The sequence below is a fragment of the Leptonychotes weddellii genome, chromosome 7, assembly GCF_054177405.1.
Source record: "Leptonychotes weddellii isolate Sample4059 chromosome 7, ASM5417740v2, whole genome shotgun sequence".
Lineage (NCBI taxonomy): Eukaryota > Metazoa > Chordata > Mammalia > Carnivora > Phocidae > Leptonychotes > Leptonychotes weddellii.
Window position 1 is genome coordinate 30,325,764 of NC_138375.1, and position 26,383 is coordinate 30,352,146.

A 26,383-nucleotide genomic window follows, 5' to 3' on the forward strand; every position below is an offset into this window, starting at 1 on the left:
TTTTTTTTTTAAAGATTTTATTTATTTATTTGAGACAGAGAGAATGAGAGAGAGAGAGCACATGAGAGGGGGGAGGGTCAGAGGCAGAAGCAGGCTCCCTGCCGAGCAGGAAGCCCGATGCGGGACTCGATCCAGGGACTCCAGGATCATGACCTGAGCCGAAGGCAGTCGCTTAACCAACTGAGCCACCCAGGCGCCCCCTATATCCAAAATTTAAAAGCAGTCATTGTTTATCCTCCAAAAGACAGATGAATTGTTGTACATTTGCTGAACTAATACGTAACAGCAAGTTTAAAAAGCAACCTTTGGAAAGCAGAAATAACCTCTTCTCTTACCTCTACCACTGTGGTCTCTGCAGCTTTGCACATCGGCAAGTTGAAATTTCTTGCACTTTTCCTATATTAGGAGTGGGGGGAAGTGGGAAAAGAAAACCAAAAATAAGAAGAGTTTCTCTCAGCTTTAATTATAGATTAAAAGAATTTCTATAAACTAAAAATCTGTGAATCTTTTAAAAGAATGCATCATATTTTCCATAACTGTTAAAACAATTTTATAAATAAAAACAATGGCCACTTCATTCAATTACAGTTTTTATGGGGTTGAAGGAAAGAGGAACTATTTTTCATGTTCAACATATAGATCATACACAGAAAGATAAAACAGATATTAATAAATCTACTCTATTTAAAACTAATTTGCCTAAGTCTTTTAACTGGGATGCCACTTTGTTTCTACAGTTATATATTTCACTAAATTTGCTATTGTTAAAATATTAAGGAAAGTAGCAAGTGCTTTATACGAGAAGGTATAGTAATTATATTCTCTATTAAAAAGAGACCTATTGCTGAAATAAAATGAAACATTCATTGGTAATGTGTGAGTCATCTATAAAGATCATTCCGGGGGACCAATTTCTAATGAAATTTTTTGACGTACAACACCCACATTAGACCCTGAGGTGTAAAAATTTCCAGAAAGCACCAATTTTGCTGATGGTTTTACACTCAAGTTCTTAAATTAATGCATCACCACCAACCATAAAAATTTTAATGTATTTTTTTGTTTCTGAGAGTGTAAGCTGACTAAAAAAAAAACCTTATTTGATAGAGGGAAATGAGTTACATCTTTCTTTTACTAGCTCTTTTAGGCCACCAATGTTTATCTCACTTAGATTTAAGGATAAATATAAAGACAGGTGTGTCCCTGAGACATAAGTCCTTGGGTACTTTCACAAATTGCTAAGTTGGAGTCCACCAGCCATCCAGCACGTCCAGCATCAAAAGCTCCAAGGGCAGTGTGGCCAGAGGCAAAGGTGTGCAGGGCTGTCCTAACAATGGCCTAGACAGACCTTTTACCAGTTGTCCCCCAGGGGAGGTCATCCTAGAAGTCAGCATCTTAAGAACCTAAGTCACTTGACCATTGCTGAAGAGCAGTCTCATCTCCTATCAATAACCACAGGCATAAGTCAATGCTGAGAACAGCCCCTGTGCAATCTTTAGATATTAGAGCCAGACAATGAAACACACGATAAACTCAAGGAAATAGTTTAAATAATTCATTTCCATTTGCTTCTATACAATTTCATTAATCTTTTTTAAAATGCAAAATGTGTAATTGCCAAGATCAGTTGTAATCAAAAACTGGTTGAATTCAAGAAATCAAATATAGCATTAATATCATATAAGATCTTCAGAAATGAACAAAAACAGCGTAAGAGTAACCACTGAGAATTTAACTGTGATCTCACCAAAGGTCCATTAGGTAAAGATAAAAATTATTACTAAAACAGTAAATGACCATATTATAAGAAAGAAAATTATTTCTGTAACCTAACAGGCAAAGTCTTCAAGACTTATAGGTGTATATTCAAAGATGGTACAATTTTCAAAACAACCATATAATTTATAATATATAAACACTTAGTATTTAGTATGCTCAGGGTTATCAAAAGATCTTGAAATCTATTAAGCCTTTGGCTTAATATCTGTGGCTATCCAAATAACAAGAATGAAAGTTTAGCACTGTCAAGATTAATCAGCTTTTTCAGATAGAACCTACATAAGTATTTCCTAGCGGACACCAACAGGACTGGAAAAGAACTGACCTAAATGGTTGTTAGCAAGCTCTTTCCAGAATATCCAAATAATTTAGGCATTTTAAGACAATGCATATTAATTATATAAAAATTAAATACAATTGTGTGCTTTTCTCACATTTGCTAAGTATGTCTCAACATTTTAACTTGTCCTGGCAACTAAAATACACACAGAAATATAGTCTGTATGAGACTATATACAAGGGTATATCGATTCAAAACAGCTACCAAGCAGTGCAATGTGGGCACCGCCTAATCAGAACAGACCCCCACAAGTACACACCAGCAAGAATGCACAGCAGCAGCCTTGCACATGCATGCACACTGACCTGGGGGCTTGTACGACTGTAAGCCACTTTTTAAATGAATCTTTAAATACCAAACACATCAAGGTATCCGTTTTGTAATCATAATTTAGGAAATGCAAAGTTGCTGAAATGCATTTCATTAATATTTAAAAAAAAACCAAAAACATCATACTACCTGAAAATCACATTTCCTGCTTGGTCTGCCTTCCAAGCTTTCACCAAAGCAAAATCTCCCGTAATTGCTTCCTCCAAAATAAAATGCTGACCATTAAACTCCCTCACCTGCAGGAGACAAAGAGGACATTGTCAGATATGTGCTGTGGTAGAAGCAGAGAATAAGGATACAAGCCTGGTCAGGGAAGGTTTCTCAGAGGGAGAACAATCTAAATGGAGATCTCAAGGGTGAGTAGTGGTAGGAAACTAGGATTTAGTCAAAGTGGTGGAGGGGAAACCAAGGGAACAGCATGTGCGAAGACTCAGCAGTGAGAGCTTGGTAAACTTGAGGAACTGAAAGTTCTATATGCTTAAGGCATAGACTGCACGTTAGCACTCTTTTTATTATTTGTGTGCATAAGTTATATGTAGAGAACATGAAAAATAGCTCATCTTTCCCTCCACCCCGGGGGCGGGGGGAAACAAAACTATATAAGCTGCATAAAATGGGCAATGTATTTTGTACATAAAATAGTTATAAAAATCCATTCATCTCTCCTGATTAATCTATAACCATCTGATGAAATTTTAATTGGAATTCCTAGAATTTGCAGATGAAACTGGAGAATTGACATGCCATAGCTTTCCACCTGTGAACATAACATATGCCTGCCTACATTTTCTGAAGTCTTCCTTCACCTCTTCGAATTGCTTTTAATCCCCCCCCCCCAAAAAAAAGCTTTGTGTATGTTTTTTAGGTTTATTCATAGGTACTTCACGGTTTTTGATGCTACTATGAGTATTCTATGTTCTTCTATTACACCTCCTCTCTGTCATTACTGGTCTAATGGAATGCTATTGATTTTTGTATGTCTATTACCTTTTAATTCTACTACAGATGGGGGGAGGGGGAGGGGAAAAGAAGCATAAAGTAAAACTATGCCGTGGCATTTTGTTCCTTTTTTCTTATTGGGGATTTAGCTCTGCGAACTGAAACAAAGAGAGGAAAGAATGTCCGTGCTGGGCTCCATCCCACACAGGATGGAGCCGTATAGGAAGGCAGAACTCCATCCTCGTTCGTACACCACCCCCTAGTGGACAAACCACGGGCATATTACATAAAGCTGCGGGACAAAGTTCAGTACATTTACTTTTCTTCAACTATGGTTTAAAGCTAAAGAACAGGGCACCTGGGTAGCTCAGTTGGTTAAGCGACTGCCTTCGGCTCAGGTCATGATCCTGGAGTCCCGGGATCGAGTCCCGCACTGGACTCCCTGCTCAGCAGGGAGTCTGCTTCTCCCTCTGATCCTCCCCCTCTCATGCTCTGTCTCATGCTCTCTCTCTAATGAATAAATAAAATCTTTAAAAAAAAAAAAATAAAGCTAAACAACAGCTTCCTTAAAGACCTTACCCCACTTTCCCGCTAGAGAATATTAATGAATTCAGGGGATCACTGAAGAAGGAGGATCTTATGAATGTGAAACTTAGACGAATCATATGAAAGATATTTAAAAATTACACATCAATATACAGCTTTTTAAAGAGTTTCATGTATTTCAAAGTCATTACCATAAACACCAATGATGACAGATGAGTTATGTTGCATACAGATCTAGAAAACTACATACAGATCTAAATATATGCTAATCTAAGGCAATGTGAAAAAATTGGCTTTTTTTCCCTATTCCAATTATATAATTTCCTGACGGGTCTATAAACCAGCAGCTGCTGATGCTAGCCATTCTAAATTTTTAAAACAGGAAGGGACTGGTTTTGCCATACTAGCTATTACACTCACTGGAAAGAGTTGTGTGTTTCCCAGTTACCACTTCCTCTTTTTTCAGCCCTTTCTTGAATCCACTCCAATCAAATTTCCACCATTCCAGAAAAATCCTCTCTTCCAGAAAAATCATTCTTTAAGGTCACCAATGACCTCCATGTTTCTAAACCCAATGTTCAATGCCCTGTCCTGTTACCCCACGTCTTCTCACTCTGACACAACTGATCACTCCCTCCTTTGTAAAATTGCCCGTCTTCAAGTTACCATACTCCCCTTGGTCTTCACTTACTAGACACTTTCCCATTCTTCTTTGCTGCTCCTTTTCCTCTTCCCACCCTTTAAATGCAAAAGAGGTATTCACTACCTGTACTCTAGCCCTAGACACTCAGTTAGCCCCACAGATTTAAATACTATATGCTGAAGACTCCAAAGCTCCTATCCCAGCACTAAACCCTCCCCAAGCTGGAGACGACTGAGCAACTTCTGTTGGAGCCTCAAGGATGTCTCAAATGCATCCAGTCCCAGACAAGGCTCTTTGATTACCTCCACACTTTGCCCATCTCATTAAGCAGCATGCTTGGTTCTTGTCCTTCCTCACCCCGTAACCAATCCATTGGTAAATCCTGCTGGCTCTGCTATCAACATATGTCCTGATTCCAACCACCTCCCACAAGCTCCACTGTTAACCACCTCAGTCTAAACCACTTCCACTCCCTCCTGGATCAACAGCCTCTCAATCTCTCTCACTGGTTCTGCTCTTGGAACCCTACCAAAAAACTCTCCACCCAGCAGCCACAGTGATCCTTCCAAAATGTAACTCAGACCACATCTCTCCCATGTCTGAATTCTCTGCTGTCCCCTCACCACTCAATAAAACCCAAACTCATGTGATCTGGTTCATGCCTCCCTTCAGCCTCCCATCCTACTGCTCTCTGCCTCATTTACTCTGTTCCAGTCTCACTGCCCTGTTGTTCCACAAACAGAGCTGGCCTGACTCAGGACCGTGTCCTTCCCCTTCCTTCTGACCAGAGCACAACCCTATCATCTTCACCCACTCATTCTCCTGTTTTATTCTGATCTCTACTAACTGTCACTTCCTAAGAGAGGTTTCCCCTGACCCAATCTGGAACACCCCTTCCCTGACCAGTGACCATTCTCTCTGCCCTTACCCTACTCGATTTTTCTTCATGGCACTTTCTTTATTGACATTATGTGTTTATTAATTCATTCCTTGTCAGCTCCTCCACTAGCAGGGGGACTTAGTCTAGATCATCTCCTTTTCTACCGTACACGGGCCAGTGCCCGGCAAATACCACTGAATTAGGAAATTTACTCACCTCCTCTTCCTACCATACGTAGGGGAAATAAAGAGCTAGCAAGAATCATTTCAAGAAATTATCTGTCACGTTCCTAGGTAATTCAGACCAAAGTACAAAACTACTAGATTTGTGCACCTAACTCCAGGCAAAAATGAACCGAGACATTCAGGACAGACTCCAGTCTATCCTATATTTTCCCAGGGCAAGTTAATGCTCTAGCTTCTAGCAAACTCTCAAAGTATTAACCCAATTTTTCTGGGCATCATTATCTATATTACTAAGATCCATTTTAATAATTAGGCTCCTGTCTTACTTTGTCAAAAACTTTTTAAACCTTAATTAGGCAGTAAGGAAAGAAGCAAGATAGAATATAAAAAAAAATGTTAATCAAAACTTTGAGTCAATATAGGTCATTCTAAGCAAAAAAAGCAACGCTCCAGATGGAGGATGCTGCCAGACACAAACACTGAGCAGCAAGGCGCATATTCAATGACCTTTTATCTTCTCTCAAAACACGGAGGTGCAGAACATCCCTATAAGCAAAAAAAAAAAAAAATTATAAAATTCACTATAGGCAAGTGTGGTAGGAGATCCCTCGATTTACTAAGCTGTCATTTCCTCAGAGCTAAGCTCAGCATTTCTGCAGCCTGAGTTAACGCTCTTGAGCCATGTGGCCAGGGAGAAGGGAGAGGGACTAAAAATACAGTAATGGATTACTGTCCTGTGTAATTTTTACAACTGCCTCAAATCTGAGTATCTCAAATATCTATATGTGGAGTCCTATTCTTTTCTAATATGTGAGTGAAGTTACCTAGTATAAAGGTACCCCATCCTACCCAGCACTTTAAATAAAACTAAATTATTCAGTCAGCTCAAATATGTCCAGTGTACAAAAAGAAGGATAAAGGAGACAGGATGAATGCTCTATCTTATTATGTAATTACAACTGTCCCCTCTTTTTCAAAATTGTAGACAAACTTGTGATGTCCTTGGCTTTTTTTTCTCCTTCATCCACATCCAGAAGGGGCTTGAGAATGAAAAGTTTAATACAATATATATCATACACCTACTCTCTTTTCCACATGAGCATGATCAGAAGTTATAAATGCTCCTATGTTTGTTAAAACCTACCATAAAACTAATCTTGACTCACACATCTTATATAGATTACAGTTTCTTCCCATTTATTTATTCTGGTTTCTCTATGTGATTTTAATTATTGGCAGATGCTCAGTTTTAGCAGAAATTTTCCTAGCATAGGCCACATAGATGAAGGACAGGGTCTCTTCTTACACAGAGCAGATTTTATCTTACCTACCCACTGAGTGCACCTGGATCCTGTGCTGGAAGAGGTAGCCCGTGTTACCTGAATGAGAGCTACTTCTTACCTCTCTCGGCTTACTGGCAACAGCAATGCTGCCATCTTCGTTGTATTTGATCGGTGCCCCTCCTTGCTGCACCAGGGTCCCGTACCCGGTGCTGGTGTAAAACGCAGGAACTCCAGCCCCACCTGCACGAATCCGCTCTGCAAGCGTGCCCTACAAGTGAGCAACCACCACACCATAAGAAGTTCATTAAGCACACTTCTGTACGCGGATACGGAAACATTTACAGACACAGTTCCTCTCTCTAGAGGTTTATCATCCTAAACAGTACCTAGCACTGTATATTGGTGTATTTCGCTAACACGGTATGCTAGATTAATTGAAAACAAGTATTGCCCCTCTAGACAACAATCTCTCAATTCTTAATTTGCATTCGAATGTAACTGCTTCTTTGTATCATCGTGCTCTCAGCTTTCTGGTCTCCCACTGCTCTCCTGACATCATATTCTCCAACAGTCTATTTGTAATATTTTAAAATCAATTTTCAAATCTGAAGTATATCACTTTAACTATATATATATATATTTAAAAATATGTATTTAAATTTTGTGTTTTACTGTATGCCCTATGTAGGTATAGCTTGAAGCTTATCATGAATAACAATGCCATTATTATATAATAATAATATGTTCATTTACTTAGAGTTCATTCTAAAACATTCTTAAAAGCATTTTATCTACTACATTATCTAACTAAGAAAAAATCCAAAGTTAGGCAAAGAGTACAACATACAGGTAATTTGGTTTTTAAAAGCTAAGAGTACTTCAAATTTTATCTTAGAGTAGAAACAACTGTACACAAAGTTTCTTTGTATCTTCTTTTGATCATCTTTATCCCCTTTCTAGGTACCAGTTGTTCAAACCTGATTTCCCTGGCTGCCCCCTGCCCCCAACTGCTTTCCAACCCAGTTCTCCCACAGGGGAATAACTCTGGCCCTAAATATTTCCTAACACCCACCCTAACCCTGAAACCTATTGTTACAGTCTAGCTACATCATATTCATACTACATAACTGATTGGTCACTCAGTAGTAAGAACTGGTTTAGGTCTTAGTAATACTATGTTAAAATTATTTCAGCCTGAAAACAATTTTCTACTTTAACTGGGTCCTTTAAATACTAAACTCAAAGTGGGGACTAAAAGTTGGGACTTCAGACACAGGCGTTTGAAGTAGGGTGGGATAATCTGGGGAAGGCAGGATCTGAAGCATAACTGACAATCTTCCAGGTAACAGTTTCTCTATTCTATCTAATAGAGATAAGTCCATTTTGTACTGTATTTTAAGTTAATAACATTCACAAGATTAAATCATCAAAACAACCATAACCGGGCGCCTGGGTGGCTCAGTTGGTTAAGCGACTGCCTTCGGCTCAGGTCATGATCCTGGAGTCCCGGGATCGAGTCCCGCATCGGGCTCCCTGCTCGGCGGGGAGTCTACTTCTCCCTCTGACCCTCCTCCCTCTCATGCTCTCTCTCTCTCATTCTCTCTCTCCCAAATAAATAAATAAATAAATCTTTAAAAACAACAACAACAACAAAAAAAAACAACCATAACCTTCTCTACTATAAGATATTTTTTACGCCTACCCTCCTTGAATACTTTATTCCTGCTCTCTGTCCAATTGGGCAAGGACCTAAAAGTGGACAATTTCTACAGACAGGCTCTCTGCAGCGACCACCAACCCCCCTACATCCAAATCCCAAAGGGAGTCCTAATCCCTACCACTTCATCAACACTTCTCTGGCTCAGAGGCTGCAAAACAAGTTGCCCAAGCCAATGTTTATTTACCTGCCACTAAGTTGGGGAGAGAGACACTGACCTCTTTCAGCTTAAAGAGGGAATATAAAAGAAATACTAAGAAACTCCCATGTATATGCCCTCTGACAAAAGAAGGGATAATACAAAAGATAATAGAAGTAATTGAAAGGTTAATTTTCAAGGGCTCCACAACCCAAAGGAAAAGGTATCTCAATCTACAATGTGTAGAGGAAAAGTATATGCAATGGACTGAATTGTGTCCCCCACCAAATTCATATGCTGAAGCCCTAACACCCAATGTGATGGTATTTGAAGACAGGGCCTTTATGGAAGTCATTAAGGCTAAATGAGGTCATAAGGGTAGGGCCCTGATCCAGCAGGATTAGTGTCCTTATAATAAGAGACCCCAGAGTCCTTATTTGCACGTGTGCATCCTCTTTCTCTCTTCCTCCCCCTCCTCCCCTCTACCAAGAATCACATCAGCCTGTACTTGATCTTGTACTTCCCAGTTGCCAGAACAATGAGACATCACTTCCTCTTGTCTGAGCCACTGAGTTTGTGGTATTTTGTTACAGCAGCATGAGTAGACTAAGACAGGGTACCTTTTGTTATTTTCAAAAAACCTTAAATGAAAATGGATAAATACCAGGCACAGTGCAAGGCTTATGACAAGCACAGGTGCCCACACTGTGGGGTGATCGGGTGGGACGTGAGTAATGTTGTGAAGCCTCAGGTAGAAAAGTTCTCCCCTGCGCGCTCTCTCTAGACAAGCATATACTGGGAGTTCATTATTGATTTTTAAAATGTTGCTATCTCACGTTATCACCAATTAGGGAAGTCAGTGGTAATAATAATTCTGTTGACAAAAATAAAGCAGAGTGGTGGGTTCAATTTCAGAGATGAAGGCAGATGATGTCAAACTGGAAGACCAATACATATAACCTGTAGGCACAAATGGCTTCAAAAAGTTTCCTCTTGTTTTACCCAAATGGCTTCAAAAAGTTTCCTCTATGTTCTACCCAAATGGCTTGTTTTACCCAAGTGGCTTCAAAAAGTTTCCTCTCGTTTTACCCAAATGGCTTCAAAAAGTTTCCTCTATGTTCTACCCAAATGGCTTGTTTTACCCAAATGGCTTCAAAAAGTTTCCTCTATGACAAACTCTTTAGCCAGTTAAGACATAGTGTACGACATGAATGGAAACCTGCTAGATTCAATTGTGGTAATTGCTTACTTGGTAAGGAACATCTATTCCCTGGAGACCTGGGCTCTGATTCCAGCTCTTATTCTGTGACATGGCCAGTTGTACCCTCCAGGGACTTCACTTTCCTGATGTCTCAGCAAGAACATATTCCTCACACATTTCTAATTCTATGATTCACAGGAACAGACCCTTAGGACAATCCCCAAGCATTTCAGCAAGCCCTACTGCAAGCTGCCAGCACAAAATGGACACCACAGTGCCAAGCTTACACATTTGTCCTGTAGCCTAGATATTGTTTACTGGAAATACCTCCCTTTTTTGGGGCACGCAACAGAGGCTTTTAGTCTTCTAGCAATCGACAGGCGTGACCTACAAACAAATTTCCTTGGCCTGGCAAAATTGCATCCTTTCTGCCTTACCTCTCTTGCAAAAGAAAATTGCTAGAGGGAAATAGGTAAATTTCAAACTAAGTTACTATTCTAAAAGAGAAGCAGAGAAATTTTCTTACCTGAGGTGTCAGCTCTACTTCTAATTCACCACTTAAGTACTGTCGTTCAAATTCTGCATTTTCTCCCACATATGAAGAGACCATGCGTTTTATCTGCTTGGATCGAAGTAAAAGGCCCAGGCCAAAGTTGTCAACCCTAGAAGAAAAATGCAAGCAACTTGCAATCAAAGCAACATCAGTTAGAACACTAATATCCCTGACTTCCGAAAACATGCAATATTATTCATTTAAAGGAATCCTCTCTGCTGGGCATTGAACCCATATTCTCTCGTAGTCTCCCACCACCCAAAGAGCCTTGCAAGGTGGCTGTTCTTTTCTTATTTTACAGCTAAGGAAACTAAAGCTCAAGACCTTTCAGTGATTTCTGCCGACAGATATCTTGGGTAGTAAGTGACGTAGCCAGTATTCAAACCCACACCAATCCTACAAGTTTGCCCTGCACCTTTCACTCTTTCCACTGCTCCCAAGTGATACTAGCGTAGAAGGCAAGCAGACTGGATCTTGCCCTACACTCTGAAGGCGTATGTAAATGCAAAGGCAATGCCATTCTCCTAACCTGCACTGGCTCCAAGCAGAGAAATTCATTCTGTCCTAAAAAGTGAACACGCATTCTCATATTTAAGAGAGAACAGGGGCGCCTGGGTAGCTCAGTAGGTTAAGCATCTGACTCTTGATTTCGGCTCAGGTCATGATCCCAGAGTCCTGGGATCGAGCCCCATGTTGGGCTCCTTGCTCAGTGGGGAGCCTGCTTCTCCCTCTGCCTGCCACTCCCCCCGCTTGTGCGCACACGCTCTCTCTCACACACAAATAAATAAAATCTTAAAAAAAAAAAAGAAGGAAATACCAAGTGTTGGCAAGAATGTGGAACACCCAGAGCTCTCATATATGAAGAGGAGAATGTCAACTGATCCAACCACTTCTGAAAAATTATTAGCAGTATCTATTGATGCTGAACATATGGATATGCTATGTCAGCAATTCCCCTCCTCGGTCTATGTCCAACAGGAATGCATACATATGTTCCCCAGAAGACAAGAATATTCATAGTCACACTGTCCATGATGGCCAAACACTGGGGCCTCCCCAGTACTACTCCACAGCAGAGCAGAAAAAATGAGCAGTAAGAAGGAATCAGTGACCACCCCTGCAACAATGGAGGGCTCTCACAGGTAAAATGCTAAGCAAAAGAACCACAAGAGAGTACTTACTGACCTATTCCTTTTATATGAAGTTCAAAGTCACACAAGACTCACGGATAAGATCAGAAGTGAGGATAATGGTTAAGTTTGGTGGTGGGAAAGGAAAACAGTGACTCGAAGGAGCACAAGAGGGGCTTTCTGGGGTACTGGTCATGTTCCACTGAAAGAATCTGGGGGCTGGTTACATGGGTCTGCAGCCTGTAAAGATCCTTCAAACTTCAAACCTGTGATATGATCACTTTTCTGTGTTACTCTGTATTATGCTATGATAAAAGTTTTTTTAAGAGACAGAAATACAGTGATAAAGCCAGAGCACCTCCCAGAAATAGAAGCCTTCATTTATGATCTCTCCCTCCTAATCCCCCGAGTATTCTCATGGCCTCTCCCCTATGGAGCCTGGGTCATCTACACTGTTGACTCATCCCATAGTCCTTTACTAAGTTCTTACTGCCCCCCAGGGCTAGTATGTCAGGTCCTGGGCCAGGGGGAGCTCTGAGATATCAAGGGATAAACATGTAAACCTATAATTACAACAGAGGATGAGATGTGCTAAGAGGTCTGCATCAAGTGCAATGAGAACACTGAAGGTCACCCAACAGAGAGGAGAAAGAGGTCCAGAAAAGGCTTATGGAAAATGACACTTGAACAGACTTGAAGAAAAAAGTCTTTGAGAGCAGAGTAGAGGTGTGGACGCAATGAACCAAAAAGGCAGGTGGGCAGCTTTGCAAAGGTGCACAGTGGTGGGACGGGCTCCGTGCTGAGTGTAACTGCAGTACGGACTGGAAGCAAAAGTGAGCAACAGAGGTAGAAGGCAGGCCAGCTTGTCACCTGTCACATGAGCCATACCACGAAATGAAGATTTCATCCTAAAGGATATGGGAGACCCTGTGAATAATTTTAAGTAGAAAATAACAGGGTATACAATTAATTGGAGAGGTTCAGTGACAAAAGGCCGGGAGATCAGTTAAGAGGCTTGAAATAATCCAGATAAGCAAAGACAACGGTCTGAACTAAGGCAGCCCCAAAAGGAGTGGAGAAAAAGGGGACCAGTCAAGGGATATTTGGGGGAAAATAAATCATAGGTTTGTTGCCCATCCTAATGTAGATACAGACCCAGTCCAGAATTCTGGCTTTGGCAATGGAACAGAGTGGGAGAATGGACTGGTGGTTAATTAGTCTACAGTCCCTAGTGACATCCCCTTGCTTGACCCAAGGAGGGATAAGTACGGTACCTTGTGTGACAAACCACTGACGTTTCTCCTAACAAGCTCGTCTCCCCCTTCACTTCGCTCTCCATCCCCACACTCCTCATGCCCACAAATGCCCATCCCCACTCAACTGACTCCTACTTCCCAGAATGCATCACTGCCAAGCCTCTAACCTAGACCAGGAGGTCTAGGCACACTGAATCCCTCCAAGTAGTCCAGGTAACTGTCAACCATTTGCTAAACTTGTTTATAGTTCTAGTCTTCCAATACTGAATCTGAGAACATTTCCCACTCACCACGAGTATAGAAGGAATAGCTACATGATTTATTCTTGCTTGTTTCAAAAGAAAACTAAAGCCTAAACAAGTATTTTCAAGAATGTACTTTTGAGATATGGAGAAATATGGAGAGAATGCCCTGAAGATTAATAATATGCTTGGCCACTAGAGGGATCTTGGAAAAACCAGTTCTTCCACACACTCACACACAATGCCCTCTCTCTGTTTTTTGTCTGTTTTTTACCTACTCCTAATTAATACTTAGCTGGGCCTTCTGTTCTTCAGGTTAACAATTCCATTCTCCTAAATTCAGCTGCACCTGCAGCCTGCCCCATCCTTGCAAATCTTTAGTACAAAAGTAATGGAGTGATCTGTCACTCCTCTCCTACTCTACATCAACAATATTGGAAAATCCTGACTCTACCTTCAAAATCTATCCAGAATCTGAGCATTTCTCACTTCCTCCTGTGTGACCTGCACCATCTCCTGCCTAAAGACAGCAACCTTCCCTACTTCTACTCCTGCTCCCTGCAATCCACTCATAAAATGGCGGCCAAAACCATAAGAATAAAACAAAACATGTCAGATCACGTCACTGCTCTGCCCAAAATGCTGCAATGGCATTCATGCAAAAGCAGGGGTCTCTAGAGTGGCCTGCAAGGCCCTGTAAGATGAGATGCCCTTGACATCTCAGACCTCATTCCTCCCACTTCCCTTTTGCTCACTTTTCTTCTGCTGACCTCCTCCCTGTCCCGCAAACACACCAGGCATACTTCCCAGGCCCTTTGCACTGGCCTCTCCCTGTCTCTGAAACTCCTCCCCAGGTAATGCAAGGTTCACCCCTCATTTCTTTCAAGTCTCTGGTCAACCATCACCTCAATGAGTCTCTCCCTGATTGCCCGACTTTATACTGAAACCTGCTCCTCCATTTTCACATTTGTGGAACATTTGTTGAATGAATTTATTGCTTGATTTCACTTTCTCCCTTCTCACTGGCTCAAAGTGAAAATCACCAAGTCCTCATGCTGGATATTTTCTATTTGCCCTTGCAGATCCATTCGCCAATCTCCAGCTTGCCCTGTGCCGGGATGGCTGACTGGATAGACGGACTCCCTTGCCCTCTGGCTTCTGACCAGGTGCGAGAAGGACGTCATAAAGCTTTCTTCCAGGTCCTAGCAGCTCCCTCCTCTCATTCTTCAGGCCTAAGGCTGGCAGTAATAGCGCTCTCTGATACTAACTCCAGGGTACTTCAATACCCATATTGCTTTCCCTCAACTCTGACCATTCCTTTAAAGAGAGTCCCTTTGGTAAACTCTCTTCAGTTACCCAATATGAGAGTACTATTGATATATCCTCTGGAGCCCTGTCTAAATAGTCGTAACAATAAAATAATCCATGAAAGTGAATATAGTCCATTTGCTTTCTGTAGTCTTTAATATCTGAACCTCCCTCCAAGTATACAGGTCCATATGATAAACCAGAATGTACTTGCCCAATTCACTGACTTCAGAGATTTTTCCCATTACACACTCTTTCATGGATCTCTGTTTGGCTTTTCAACCCATTACACATTTGAACTTGGCTCTGTTTGGAGATGACCTCTCTGTATTTGTTGATCTTGGCTCTGGAAACTATGTATATTTGGCCTTTGCTTTCTTTTTGGACTAACAACTGGCTTGGCAACCAAGCAGTGCTTAAGATGCTCAGCCCAGGCTACCCCCTGACCAGGTACAGAGTTAGTGTTTATGCCTCAAATAAGGCTGTTAGGTAGCTTATAATAAGTGTCTTTCTTGCCACATACTTTCCAACTCACGAATTCAGTAAACATGTATCCCTTCTTTACTGTGTATCAGACAATGATGATACAAAAATGAAAAAGGTAAAGCCCTTACAATAGGAAAAGAGAAGACAGACACAGGCCATCTTTTGCAAATGAGAAACATAACATTTCTAATAGAGAAACATGCATATTAAGGCATCTTGCAGCTCTTTGATATTAAAGGCAATTTTGATGGACTTTCAAAAAGATTATCTTGCTTGCCTTTAGGAGCCAACATTTCCCTAGCACACCTATGGAGGGAGAGATTTGACCATTCTCTTATGGTACCACAACCTCAGGTTCCAAACATTTTAGTGGTAAAAGAAGTCTAAAGCCAAGAATTCAATAAAGAGATATATTTGTGTAAAGCAAAACAGTATTTCATGGAAGACATAAACGTTCCACAAATATTTGTCATGTTCTGAATCTGAAATTTCATTTTCTGAAATCTCATTAATTGGAAATTCTTGTCAAAACAAAACTCTAATCAAAATAAATTTGCAACCATTTACCAAACTGTATTTCTCTTGTTTCCTCTCATTTTAGGCATGCTTAAATCTCAGTTACAGTATATATTTACTCTGATAATATCAAGAATATGAAAAGGAAAGAACAAGCTATATTCGGATAGCACATTAACTTATGACACAGTTATATGGAACAAGTGAACACTCACTCCCTTCCATGAGCTGAGGAGAGAAGTTCAAGTACACATCCCAGGAAGTGGTTAGCCCTTCTCAGACAAAATAATCAATTCTTGGGGGAATGCTTATAATCAGACAAGATGGTCCACAGCTCTCCATTGAGACCTTCAGAGCTGCAGCAGCCTCAACTAATAATAAAGACGGCATAGCGAAGGAGCCACCCACCTTTATCTACTGGTTCAAAACCCCTGGTGCAGAACCAGGAATTTTATTTAGCGTGAAAAACTGCTCACTGGGTCCAGAATTCCTACAGCTGACTAGTATAACACCACATATAAGTAATAGTACTGTAACCACAGGCACAGGAGCATATGTATGATCATACAGTACTTACAGGCTTCCACATGGAAGCTGGGCTGTCCCTAGAGTTGTTTAAATTCCCACCTTCAAGAACTGTAATCTAAAATAATCTTGTCATGAGGAAATGAGTGTGATTAATATAACACATCTATGCTTCCCTTACTTCTCTAATTGGTTGATATATAGTTTACTGTCAAACTTTTGGTTCCTACAGGCTTGTAATTCACATGTCAAAGTCTTCTAAAAAATCAGTGAAATGCATATTTTCAATTTTCCCCACTTTCCTAATCAATCCATATCAAAGTCCTGATTCATGTGAGTGATCCTAAGGGGGAATGTTTATCTCATCAAGACTAACAGTTAAGGGGCGCCTGGGTGGCTCAGTCGGTTAAGCGGCTGCGTTCGGCTCAGGTCATGATCCCAGGGTCCTGGTATGGAGCCCCACATCAGGCTCCTTGCTCAGCAGGGAGCCTGCTTCTCCCTCTCCCTCTGCCTGCCACTTTGCCTACTTGTGAGTGTGCTCTCTCTCTGTCAAATAAATAATCTTAAAAAATAAAAAATAAATAATATTTAAAAAAATAAAAAAGACTAACAGTTAATACTCCACACCAAGATAAGTGGTACCTCATGGCAACAGGTCTCACTGGTAACTAAAAACAAAACAAACACAGATCAAGAGCCCTGAGCTTTGGGAAGTCTTCCAATTCAGTTAGACCCTTACATAAACAGCCTTTTCTAAACGAGAAAGCAGTTATTACTTCTTTTTTTTAAAAGATTTTATTTATTTATTTATTTATTTAGAGGAGAAGGGCAGAGGAAGAGGGATACATAGACTCCTGAGCATGGAGCTGACGAGGGGCTCTATCCCAGGACCCTGAGATCATGACCTGAGCTGAAATCAGGAGTTGGATGCTTAACTGACTAAGCTACCCACGTGCCCCAAGAAAGTAGTTATTACTTCTAAGTTCTCTCCATTTACTCAACAATCCAAACCATCTTTGTTTCTCCAACAAAGCAGTGCTAAGTTTTCCTCATTTATCTGACTCTAATGGCCAAAACAAAGCTGTCATTCCTGTAGATCTCTGGGAGTAAACCCACCTAATTAAGAGAATCAACTGCCAATGAGGGTGTGCAAAGTGCTTTCTTTGTGTTCAATGATGGTTATCAGTATTTACTCTGTATCAAGAATTTACATTGATTTATACACCATCCCTTGTTAGCACTGAGCTATCTGGAAAACCCAACAAAGTACTGATAGTCAAAAGTATTTTTAATAAATACAAAGTAAGCTCAAATAGCACGAGGTGCATTTAAGAAATATCAAGTGATCATGAACAAGTTACTTCTCTATTTACGTATGAGTTTCCTCTGTTAAATGAGGGAAATGGAACAGATGATTTCTACAATCCCATCCAGCTCCAGCACTGGTGGGGAAGAAAAAACTACTGTAAGCAAAAGGATCAGTCTGTAATATATACTGGAGAAGGACTACAATTCAGTATACAAAGAAAGACTAGAAGTCTTCAGAGGAACTCACAAAGGGGAAAGATCAATGAAGGCTAGAGAAGTTCTATAATTGGATAAGGCTTCTTTGAGGATGTGGAACTAAAATCTTAAAAAAAAAATAGATTTTTTTTCTTCATAACAAAATATATTTTAATGTGCATGTCATTATTAAAATGTTATGGCTATTGTTGACTATTTTGATATGAGATCCTACTGTCTTAAGTGCTGGCTGCATATCCTCCTCCTTCTACCAAGACCAGCAACATTTTTAATGGTTAGTGACCTCCTTATATATCATCTAGAATACGGCATAACCGAAAGAGAAGACTTGAAACAGATTTAAAACTGTTTGAGGGGCGCCTGGGTGGCTCAGTCCCTAAGCATCTGCCTTCGGCTCGGGTCGTGGTCCCAGAGTCCTGGGATCGAGCCCCGCATCTGACTCCATGCTCAGCGGGGAGCCTGCTTCTCCCTCTCCCACTGCCTCTGCTTGTGTTCCCTCTCTCGCTGTGTCTCTCTCTGTCAAATGGATAGATAAAATCTTAAAAAAAAAAACAAAAAACTGTTTGAGATCTTCCTCTATACATAATGATCTACAATAACATAAAGAGACATCTCTAAATTATAAAATGCAAGATTCAATTTGAAAATCTGTATTTTAACAATGTATTTGGAATTTAGAAAAATAAAAGCACATCAGATTAAGATATAAATCTATGCAAGTCTGCTTTACTTATGATTATGAAGGATGGTACCAAAAATATTTGAAGAAATGTAACCTCCAACTCTTGAGCTTGTTAAAAACTATCTTGTGATACTTGAGCATATTTTTCATTTTATTCATAAACTTTGTATAATTATAGAGAACTGTCATTTCTTTCAAGCCACTTGTTTTCAAAATGCACACTTACCCTGCATTGTTGCTGACTGCAGTCAGCCCTTTTACTCCAGTCTTCAGTAAGGCTCCTATAAGATTTTCTGGAATTCCACATAACCCAAAACCTATTAAGTGAAAAAGACAATTTGTGAAAATGTTAATCTCTCAGGGAAATATATGTTATCCTTTTCCATAAAAAAAATGCAAAACACGTTATTAGATCTATTAAGCAAAATATACAGATGTATCTCAGCAATTCGGGAAGTGGCTACATAGCTATACCCAAATGTTTTGCACCATTAGATAGCATCAGACATAACCGTCAAACCTTTGAATCATAAGAATAAAGCCAAGTGCAACCAGTTAATATTAGCTATACATCACACACCTTGCACTTAACTGCACATCTATTACTGTCCAACTTTATAATTCAAACTTTATACAGTTACTTTTTCAAGGATGTTTGTTTTATATGCCTGAGTACATTTTGCAGAACCGGAAGCCTAGACCAATGACTTTTATTTCTTTATAACTTCTGCAATTTGTCAAATAGTATTGGGTTTAAAATGGACATTCAATGACTGGTCAGTTGAATGGATGAATGAATGAACAGCAGCCCTAAAAACAAGCCTAGATACCTGTGACCAAGGCCTAGAAATAAGAAAAAATAAGAATAAATAAAAATTATAAGAATCAGGCAGTGAGTTTAATGAGTTTGAGACAATGATTCTAAAAGACATTCCAAACAAGGTGCAGCAATGAACCCAGAGGCTTCAACAACAGAGATGCGTATATGCTTTTTACCTCCTAAAATGAGGAAGGACAAAAGGAATAACTAGGTAGCTGATGAGAGCAATGCAAACGTTTTAGTTAAACAGAATTCCCAAGGATCTAGGAATGTTTTCAAAGCTACTAATAAGACATCACCATTTAGAACTTCAGCTTTTCAAAATAATAGAAAAAGAAACACAAAGGGAAAAAGTGAAACATTAAGTGCTAAACCCTGCTAAATTTTCAAGATGAGGACACTAATAAAATCATTACATAATGAAATAATTACATAATATGCAATAAATGACTAAAAATAAAATAAGTGGCATTTCTGATCTCCACAGCTTTGCCACTGTGATTTCTCTGCTTTGCTAAAAACATAAGGATGTTACCATCACCAAAAGGAAAACAATACTATTACTCACCACCAACCAGTATTGTTGCACCATCAGGGATGTCTTTTACAGCTTCCACTGGATCTGTATAAAATTTGGTATGGCGACGTGTGCTGGTTGAAAAGTAGCCAACACATCCCTAAAACATTTTAAAAAATTTTTAAGTGAATCATCATTTGGAGATACATCTTTATTTTGCATGTATACCAATGTATTCACTTTTCATACATACAAGGATAATTTCACTCTCTGCTCTTTGAAATAGAGTGGGGCCATAAGTAATTCATCTTAAGAGTAGGAAGGACATACTCTATCCATAGATTATCACCAGAATTCCCTTGTGATCATGATGGATATCTTCCATTGTATAAAGGAAAACTCTGTGTCATTTGTGGCCACCCAAAAGATTGAAAGTAGATAGCTCATACACTGGGACTCAAACTCACAATAATGATGCCATCAAGCATCAGTTTCTGATAGTGAGCTAACCTTGCATTCAGTCAACAAATATTCACTGAGAATGTACTATGTGCCAACTATTTTGGTGTTTACTCCCATCTAGTAAATATTAAGACATGACTGCCACTCTGCGGGAAATCAAGTACGGTGTGACCAGTATACAAATACATAGTTGGGCCCCTGACCCAATCTTACATCAGTGAATGCCTCCTAAGGGAACAAGCAAGGAACAGTACACAAAAAGACCCATCCCCCTAAGGGGCTTGGAGTTTATAGATGCTGAGAAAAATAGCAAACTATTATCTGCAAGGAAGGCATGGCTAGTCTTACCACAGTGACCTATTTGGTGCAAAAAAGGTTATCTAGTGAACATTCATCATCAGTTTTAAACAGTTTCCCTCTTTATACTTCATCCACAATATGGATAGGAGAAAATCAGAATTGACTATGTTGTAATCATTCATGATAAATATCACCTCTCTTTATGCTTATTATATATTCAACCTAAAAAGGGAGGGAGAAAAGAGAAAGGCTCCTGACTCCTCATATGCTGCCACCTTAAGAAGTTCATAAATGTGGGGCTCCTGGGTGGCTCAGTCGTTAAGTGTCTGCCTTCAGCTCAGGTCATGATTCCGGGGTCCTGGGATCGAGCCCCATGTTGGGCTCTCTGCTCAGCGGGAAGCCTGCTTCTCCCTCTCCCACTCCCCCTGCTTATGTTCTTTCTCTGACTGTCTCGTTCTCTGTCAAATAAATAAATAAAGTCTAAAAAAAAAAAAAAGAAGTTCATAAACGTAAGCTCACACATGCTGCCTTATTGGTCTTTGACAGACATCCTATGGGGTCAAGGTAAAGCATTAATGAGTTTCTAGCATTCTTTTCTTCCTCTATAAACTTCTTTCATTGAAAGTGTCAAATAGTACAAAAGTTTATTTCCTTTAAGAGAATACTGAAAGTCAAATGAGATATGCAAAAGTAGAGGTTACCCAGATGACTTTTGTCCCTTTAAATTCAACCTTGGTTCAGGTCTGGTGAAGAGAGGAGTCTATCCTAGCACACCACTGGGAAATACGTGGAGGCAAAGCTAGCAAAGAATGAGCTCGAGCTGCAGAGAGCTTACTTCTCTGTCCTATCCCCAGCAGCGAGGATTTATTGGATTTTTGTTTAAACATGTACGTATACACACAAATATATTTTTTTTAAATCTTGGAAATGAAAAGTTTGATAGCCTCAAAAAAGAGGACAAAAGATGAATCATAAAATAAAGTTGAGGATATCTGCTCGAATACAGAAAAAAGAAAAATACAGATACTCTAATCCAACCAATTCATTTCACAGATCAAGTTTCTGAAGCTGAGCAAGATCTCGTAATGTACCCAACATTGTGTTACAGCAAAACCAGATCCCAGGTTTTAGCCTTCATCACAGCATCCTTCTACCACAAGCTGTTCCTCTCTGTGACTTTTAAAAGCCCACCGTCTTATTCTACTTCAATTTCATTATTTACAGGTAACAAATCCTTACGAGTGCCCTATTTTTTAATAAAGAACTCTATTGTTATTATCTTTTCTAAAGAGTGAAGAAGTCATTGCTCTGTACACCTTAAACTGATACAGTACTGTTTTGTCAATTATAACTCAAAACTGGAAAAAAGTCAAAGATGCAAAAACATGCAATAAATACACAAATGCTAATCTCTATCTCTTACCAAATAAAAAGGGGTGAAAAGTCAGGGCCTCAGCAGGAGGAAGAAAATAAAAGAACTCATCTACACCTAAGTAGTCAGGGGGTAAAGTCACTCTGAACTACTTATCTGTAGACTGAGAAACATGAATCCTATAGAGAGGAAATCAAGAGAAAACTCATTTCTCCTACAGATCCAGGACACTTTTCACATTCACAAGGGGAAACAAAAGTATATAAGCATAGACTTGTCAGGAATTCTGTCGTTTCAGTTGATAGTGTCTTCATTACAAACAAAAATTATTGAAATGCTTGCCCCACACCTTAAAAAAAATACCTCAGAAGGGGGCTCTTGGGTGGCTCAGTTCGTTGAGCATGTGACTCTTGTTTCAGTTCGGGTCATGATCTCAGGGTTAGGGTTAGGTGAGATCAAGCCCCACATCGGGCTCTGCACTCAGCGCAGAGTCTCCTTGTCCCTTCTTCCTCTACTCTTCCCCCGACTTGCTCACTCTCTCTCTCAAATAAATAAAATCTTTAAAAAAAATACTTCAGAAGCATTTTAGAAAAGACTCAAGTGTTTCATATTTATCTAGATAATCAAAAGCTAAAAGAAATGAGTGAAATGTTTGCAGGCAATGTGAGAATGGTTCAAGATAATGAAGAATTTACACCCAACTTTTTTTTTCATTTTTCCACACATTCAGTTAATATTTGTTGACCTTTGATATCGATTTGTTATATTGACATTTGATATCTATTTGCTAAGAAGTCAATAGTGTGACATAATGAGCCACACTCCAGTAATCTCTGGGTCAAAATACCTTTGTTTCAAATTCCAGTTTAGCCACAATTGCGAAAAACAGAGAAAATTGCAAAATCTGAGTGTAAGAGGTGTTGATTTTAAGTTTACAAAAGGATGACAGTTGTTTCTTAAGGATGTAGTAAGGATTAAGTAATGGTGTATCAGACCCTGTGCTTATAGGCTTCCTTTGGGCAATGTAACCCTCTCTCCATTCCCCACCAGGGCAGTAAGATTAACTTGCCATTGACTGGGCTTTAGTTTTCACATTTAACCTCGCCGCTCTACCTTACCTATACACACAGGCATGTATTACTGATTCTACAAAGACTTTTTTTTAGCATGACCTATGCTCTAGCAAATTAATCCATGCCGTCCTTGTTGAGGGTTTTGAAAAGTGGGTTCCAGCTTTAAGATTACTTTAACATGTTTATTTTGTTTGTAGTCAAGCTTACCATTCTAAGTATTCACAGATTACTGGGCAATCTGACTGTACAAATGCAGGTAGTGAGGCAAAGAGGAAGGAGAATGTCTGAAGCCAGTTGCACCAGAATGTTTCCTGTGGGTCTTTAGGGCTTAGAGCCTCGGACGCAGCACCCCAGAGAAAGCCTCTCGGTTTGTTTACTGCCCACATTCTCTCCCATTCTCCCAGCCTCTGGGAGTCAAGGAGCATCCCTGCTGACATCCTGTAAGACTGAGCAGGGGAGGTGTCTTTTTTCCATAAATAACTGAATTCAAAGTGAAGCTCTACACTGCTCATAAATTTACTTTTACCTTCTAAAATGCTAAAACAATGAGGTGAAAAGATTCAAGCACCATCTGCTACACAAATAAATAAATAGCCTTCAAGTCTGCAGAGTCCTCCTTTACATCTGGGTAACATATTTCATTTTGTTTTCCACTCTCCCGCCTTCTGCAAAATTCCATTTTATGGTGCCCCTAGTTTCTGCTATTACTATTGGAGGAAGGGAATAATAATGACTATACTGCAAAACAACAGTCAAGGTCCTGAAGGATAAGAAATAATCAAAATTCTTATATTGCCATATTTTTCTATTTAATCTATTTCTCCTTTTAAAATTCTCCCCCTCTTCATCCTTTGTCCTCTAGTTAAATTCTTACATTTAGAATTTGAGGTCTGATTCCACTCTTGAGCCTAAATTTTATCTGATAATTTCCCAATTCAGAATCTCCTTCCTTTCTTATTTTTTTATTTTTATTTTTTTTTAAGATTTTATTTATTTATTTGACAGAGAGACAGTGAGAGAGGGAACACAAGCAGGGGGAGTGGGAGAGAGAGAAGCAGAGCAGGGAGCCCAATGCAGGGCTCGATCCCAGGACCCCCAGACCATGACCTGAGCCGAAGGCAGACACTCAATGACTGAGCCACCCAGGCACTCCTGGAATCTCCTTCCTTTCTAACCACTTCTACCATTCTTTCTTTTGCCTAAATTTCTTTTTCTTGTCATTCAGTACTCCAGAACTCTGCCCCAAAATGCACTTCATTTTGAAGGTCTTTCAGGGAAAATCCATATAGCATACTGCTTTTTTATTTTTAAATTAATCTTATCTTAATGATATGAAACTGTACACCCAGGTGTCATTTACCTTGTTACCTTGCAGTTAAAAAAATCAGGACACAGGAAGACTGATACTGCCCACCTCAGTACCAAAGTTTGATAAACAGAAGTGGAAAGGAGAAGCCATATGGAGAGAGATGAAGAGGACCCTGTTGGAAGGAAAAGGCAATAATATGCAGGTGGATACACACACATACACACTTGGCAAGGAGAATATGGCATCAGTGCTAAGTGGAGGTGGAGATATGTGTCGTACCGTTTACCAATGTCAATGGTAAACTGACAGTACAGTATCTATCAAAAGTGGAATGTTCACCTTAAATCAAACACTACCAGTTATGCACTTATGACACGAATAAATAAATCACAAGGACCCTACAGTGAGTTACCGACACTAGGCCAATTCTCTCAAGTAGCGGCATACGGTTTTTGAGGGAACATACATGTTCCTTTTATTCCAACAATGGAGTGATGCCCAGCACTTTAACGGAGCACAGATGAAGGAATGATGCATTCTGCCTGTGCATCAGAAAGCTTGAGGAGTTTGCCAAGAGTTAAAATACTAATGAGGATGGGGAACCCAGAAAGAGAAGCATGAATAAAGGTACAAAGATGTGAACAGGCTCATTGTGCTCAGGGACATGCAGGATCGGGTCCGATGGAGAGAAGCTCGTGAAAATTGGGCTGAAAAGGGAGACTGGGGCAGGCCTTAAGGACCACACTGAGGTTTTGACTTCTTCCTTCAATGAGGAAGGGACAGCAAAGCTTTTGAAACAGATGTCACAACTCATATGAAAGACTGAAACAGGAAAGTGGCAGAGGAAATCATTCTTTCATTCACCCATCCATTTGTTCAAAAATATCCATTTTGTATAAAATATACTAAATACTGGAATACAGAGTTAAGACAAACAAAAAACCACTCAAGCATAGTCCCTGCGCTGATAAAACTTGCAAACTAGCATGGGTAATAGTCATTAAATAATTACAAAAATTTAAATACAAATGTTAATATCTCATCAGGGAGCTATAGGGAAGAAATAGATAGCTGCTGGGAAAGAATGCCAAGGACAACCCCAAGGAAATTTCAGGAAAAGGTGCATACATGACACTGGTTATCCACTGGAGGCGGAGGGAAGAGGAGATGAAAGAAGGGGTCCAAGATTTCACTGGCGGGATATGGGTGCTATTAGCCATAATGAAAACAAAAACAAAACAATGGAGGAAACAACAACTTTATGGCTGGTTCGCTGTGGGTCAGAAAGAGCTTGAAGCATCATCCAGGGGGACTGGACCAGTAAGTTATACCAGGGGAGAATGGAATTGGCAAGAGATCTGGGAAAAAACAGGTTCAAGGAAGAAAGGTAGGTAACGTGTTAATGGTAGTTTCAGGATCTTTTTCCAGTAATAATTTTCCAAAGTGAACGGAGAATAATATTAAATGCTCCTTCTGAAACAGTAATGGAGGAAGAATGATAACTTCAGATGGTGTATTCAAATCTAAGTCCATGCCAATGGCTCTGAAATGTAGTTCTCAGACTAGCAGCATTAACATCACCTGGGAACTCATTTACGTAAAGCATGGGGCCCCACACAGGACCTACTAAATCAAAAACTCTGGAGGTGGACCCAGAAACCAGTTTGCTAAAGCCTCCAGGTAATTCTGAGGCTCATTAAAGTTTGAGAGACTTAACTAACACACCCACACCCACACCCACCCCATCTCATTTTGGCTGCTGGTTATGCTTAGCAGAAAAGTTCTCAAGGTTACTACCTCTGTTTGTCCACAGGGTTCTTTCATCTATGTATTAAACATGTCTATACTATGCCTAATAGTGTGTAATGTTGAGCAGGATGGAGAATAAAGCATACAAGATTGTCCCTGACAACCAGAAACTTGAATCTTGTTAAGAAGTCATTTTAGGGGCACCTGGGTGGCTCAGTCGGTTAAGTGTCTGACTTCGGCTCAAATCACGATTGATCTCTGAGATAGAGTCCTGAGTTGGGCTCCACGCAGTGGGGATTCCACTTGTCCCTCTCCCTCTGCCTTTCTCCCTGCTCGAGCTAGCGCTGTCTAATAAAATCTTAAAAAAAAAAAAAAAAGTTGGGACGCCTGGGTGGCTCAGTCGTTAAGCGTCTGCCTTCGGCTCAGGTCATGATCCCAGAGTCCTGGGATCGAGCCCCGCATCGGGCTCCCTGCTCGGCGGGGAGCCTGCTTCCCCCACTTCCACTCCCCCTGCTTGTGTTCCCTCTCTCGCTGTCTCTCTCTCTGTCAAATAAATAAATAAAATCTTTAAAAAAAA

The 26,383-nt window shown here is 40.0% G+C and overlaps 1 protein-coding gene across 1 annotated transcript in view; it reads right to left on the reverse strand.

Moving 5' to 3' along the window:
* Window positions 1-18,516, reverse strand: part of OXCT1 (3-oxoacid CoA-transferase 1) — a 115,263-nt gene extending 96,747 nt beyond the window's left edge. Inside the window, exons 1-5 of the mRNA XM_081826068.1 lie at window positions 18,431-18,516; window positions 10,509-10,644; window positions 7,044-7,193; window positions 2,579-2,685; window positions 336-396 (exon numbers count right to left, since the gene is read on the reverse strand). Of these exons, the coding sequence (XP_081682194.1) occupies window positions 336-396; window positions 2,579-2,685; window positions 7,044-7,193; window positions 10,509-10,592 (402 nt within the window). The 5' untranslated portion in view covers window positions 10,593-10,644; window positions 18,431-18,516. The remainder of the gene's footprint in view (window positions 1-335; window positions 397-2,578; window positions 2,686-7,043; window positions 7,194-10,508; window positions 10,645-18,430) is intronic.
* Window positions 18,517-26,383: the final 7,867 nt, after the last annotated feature.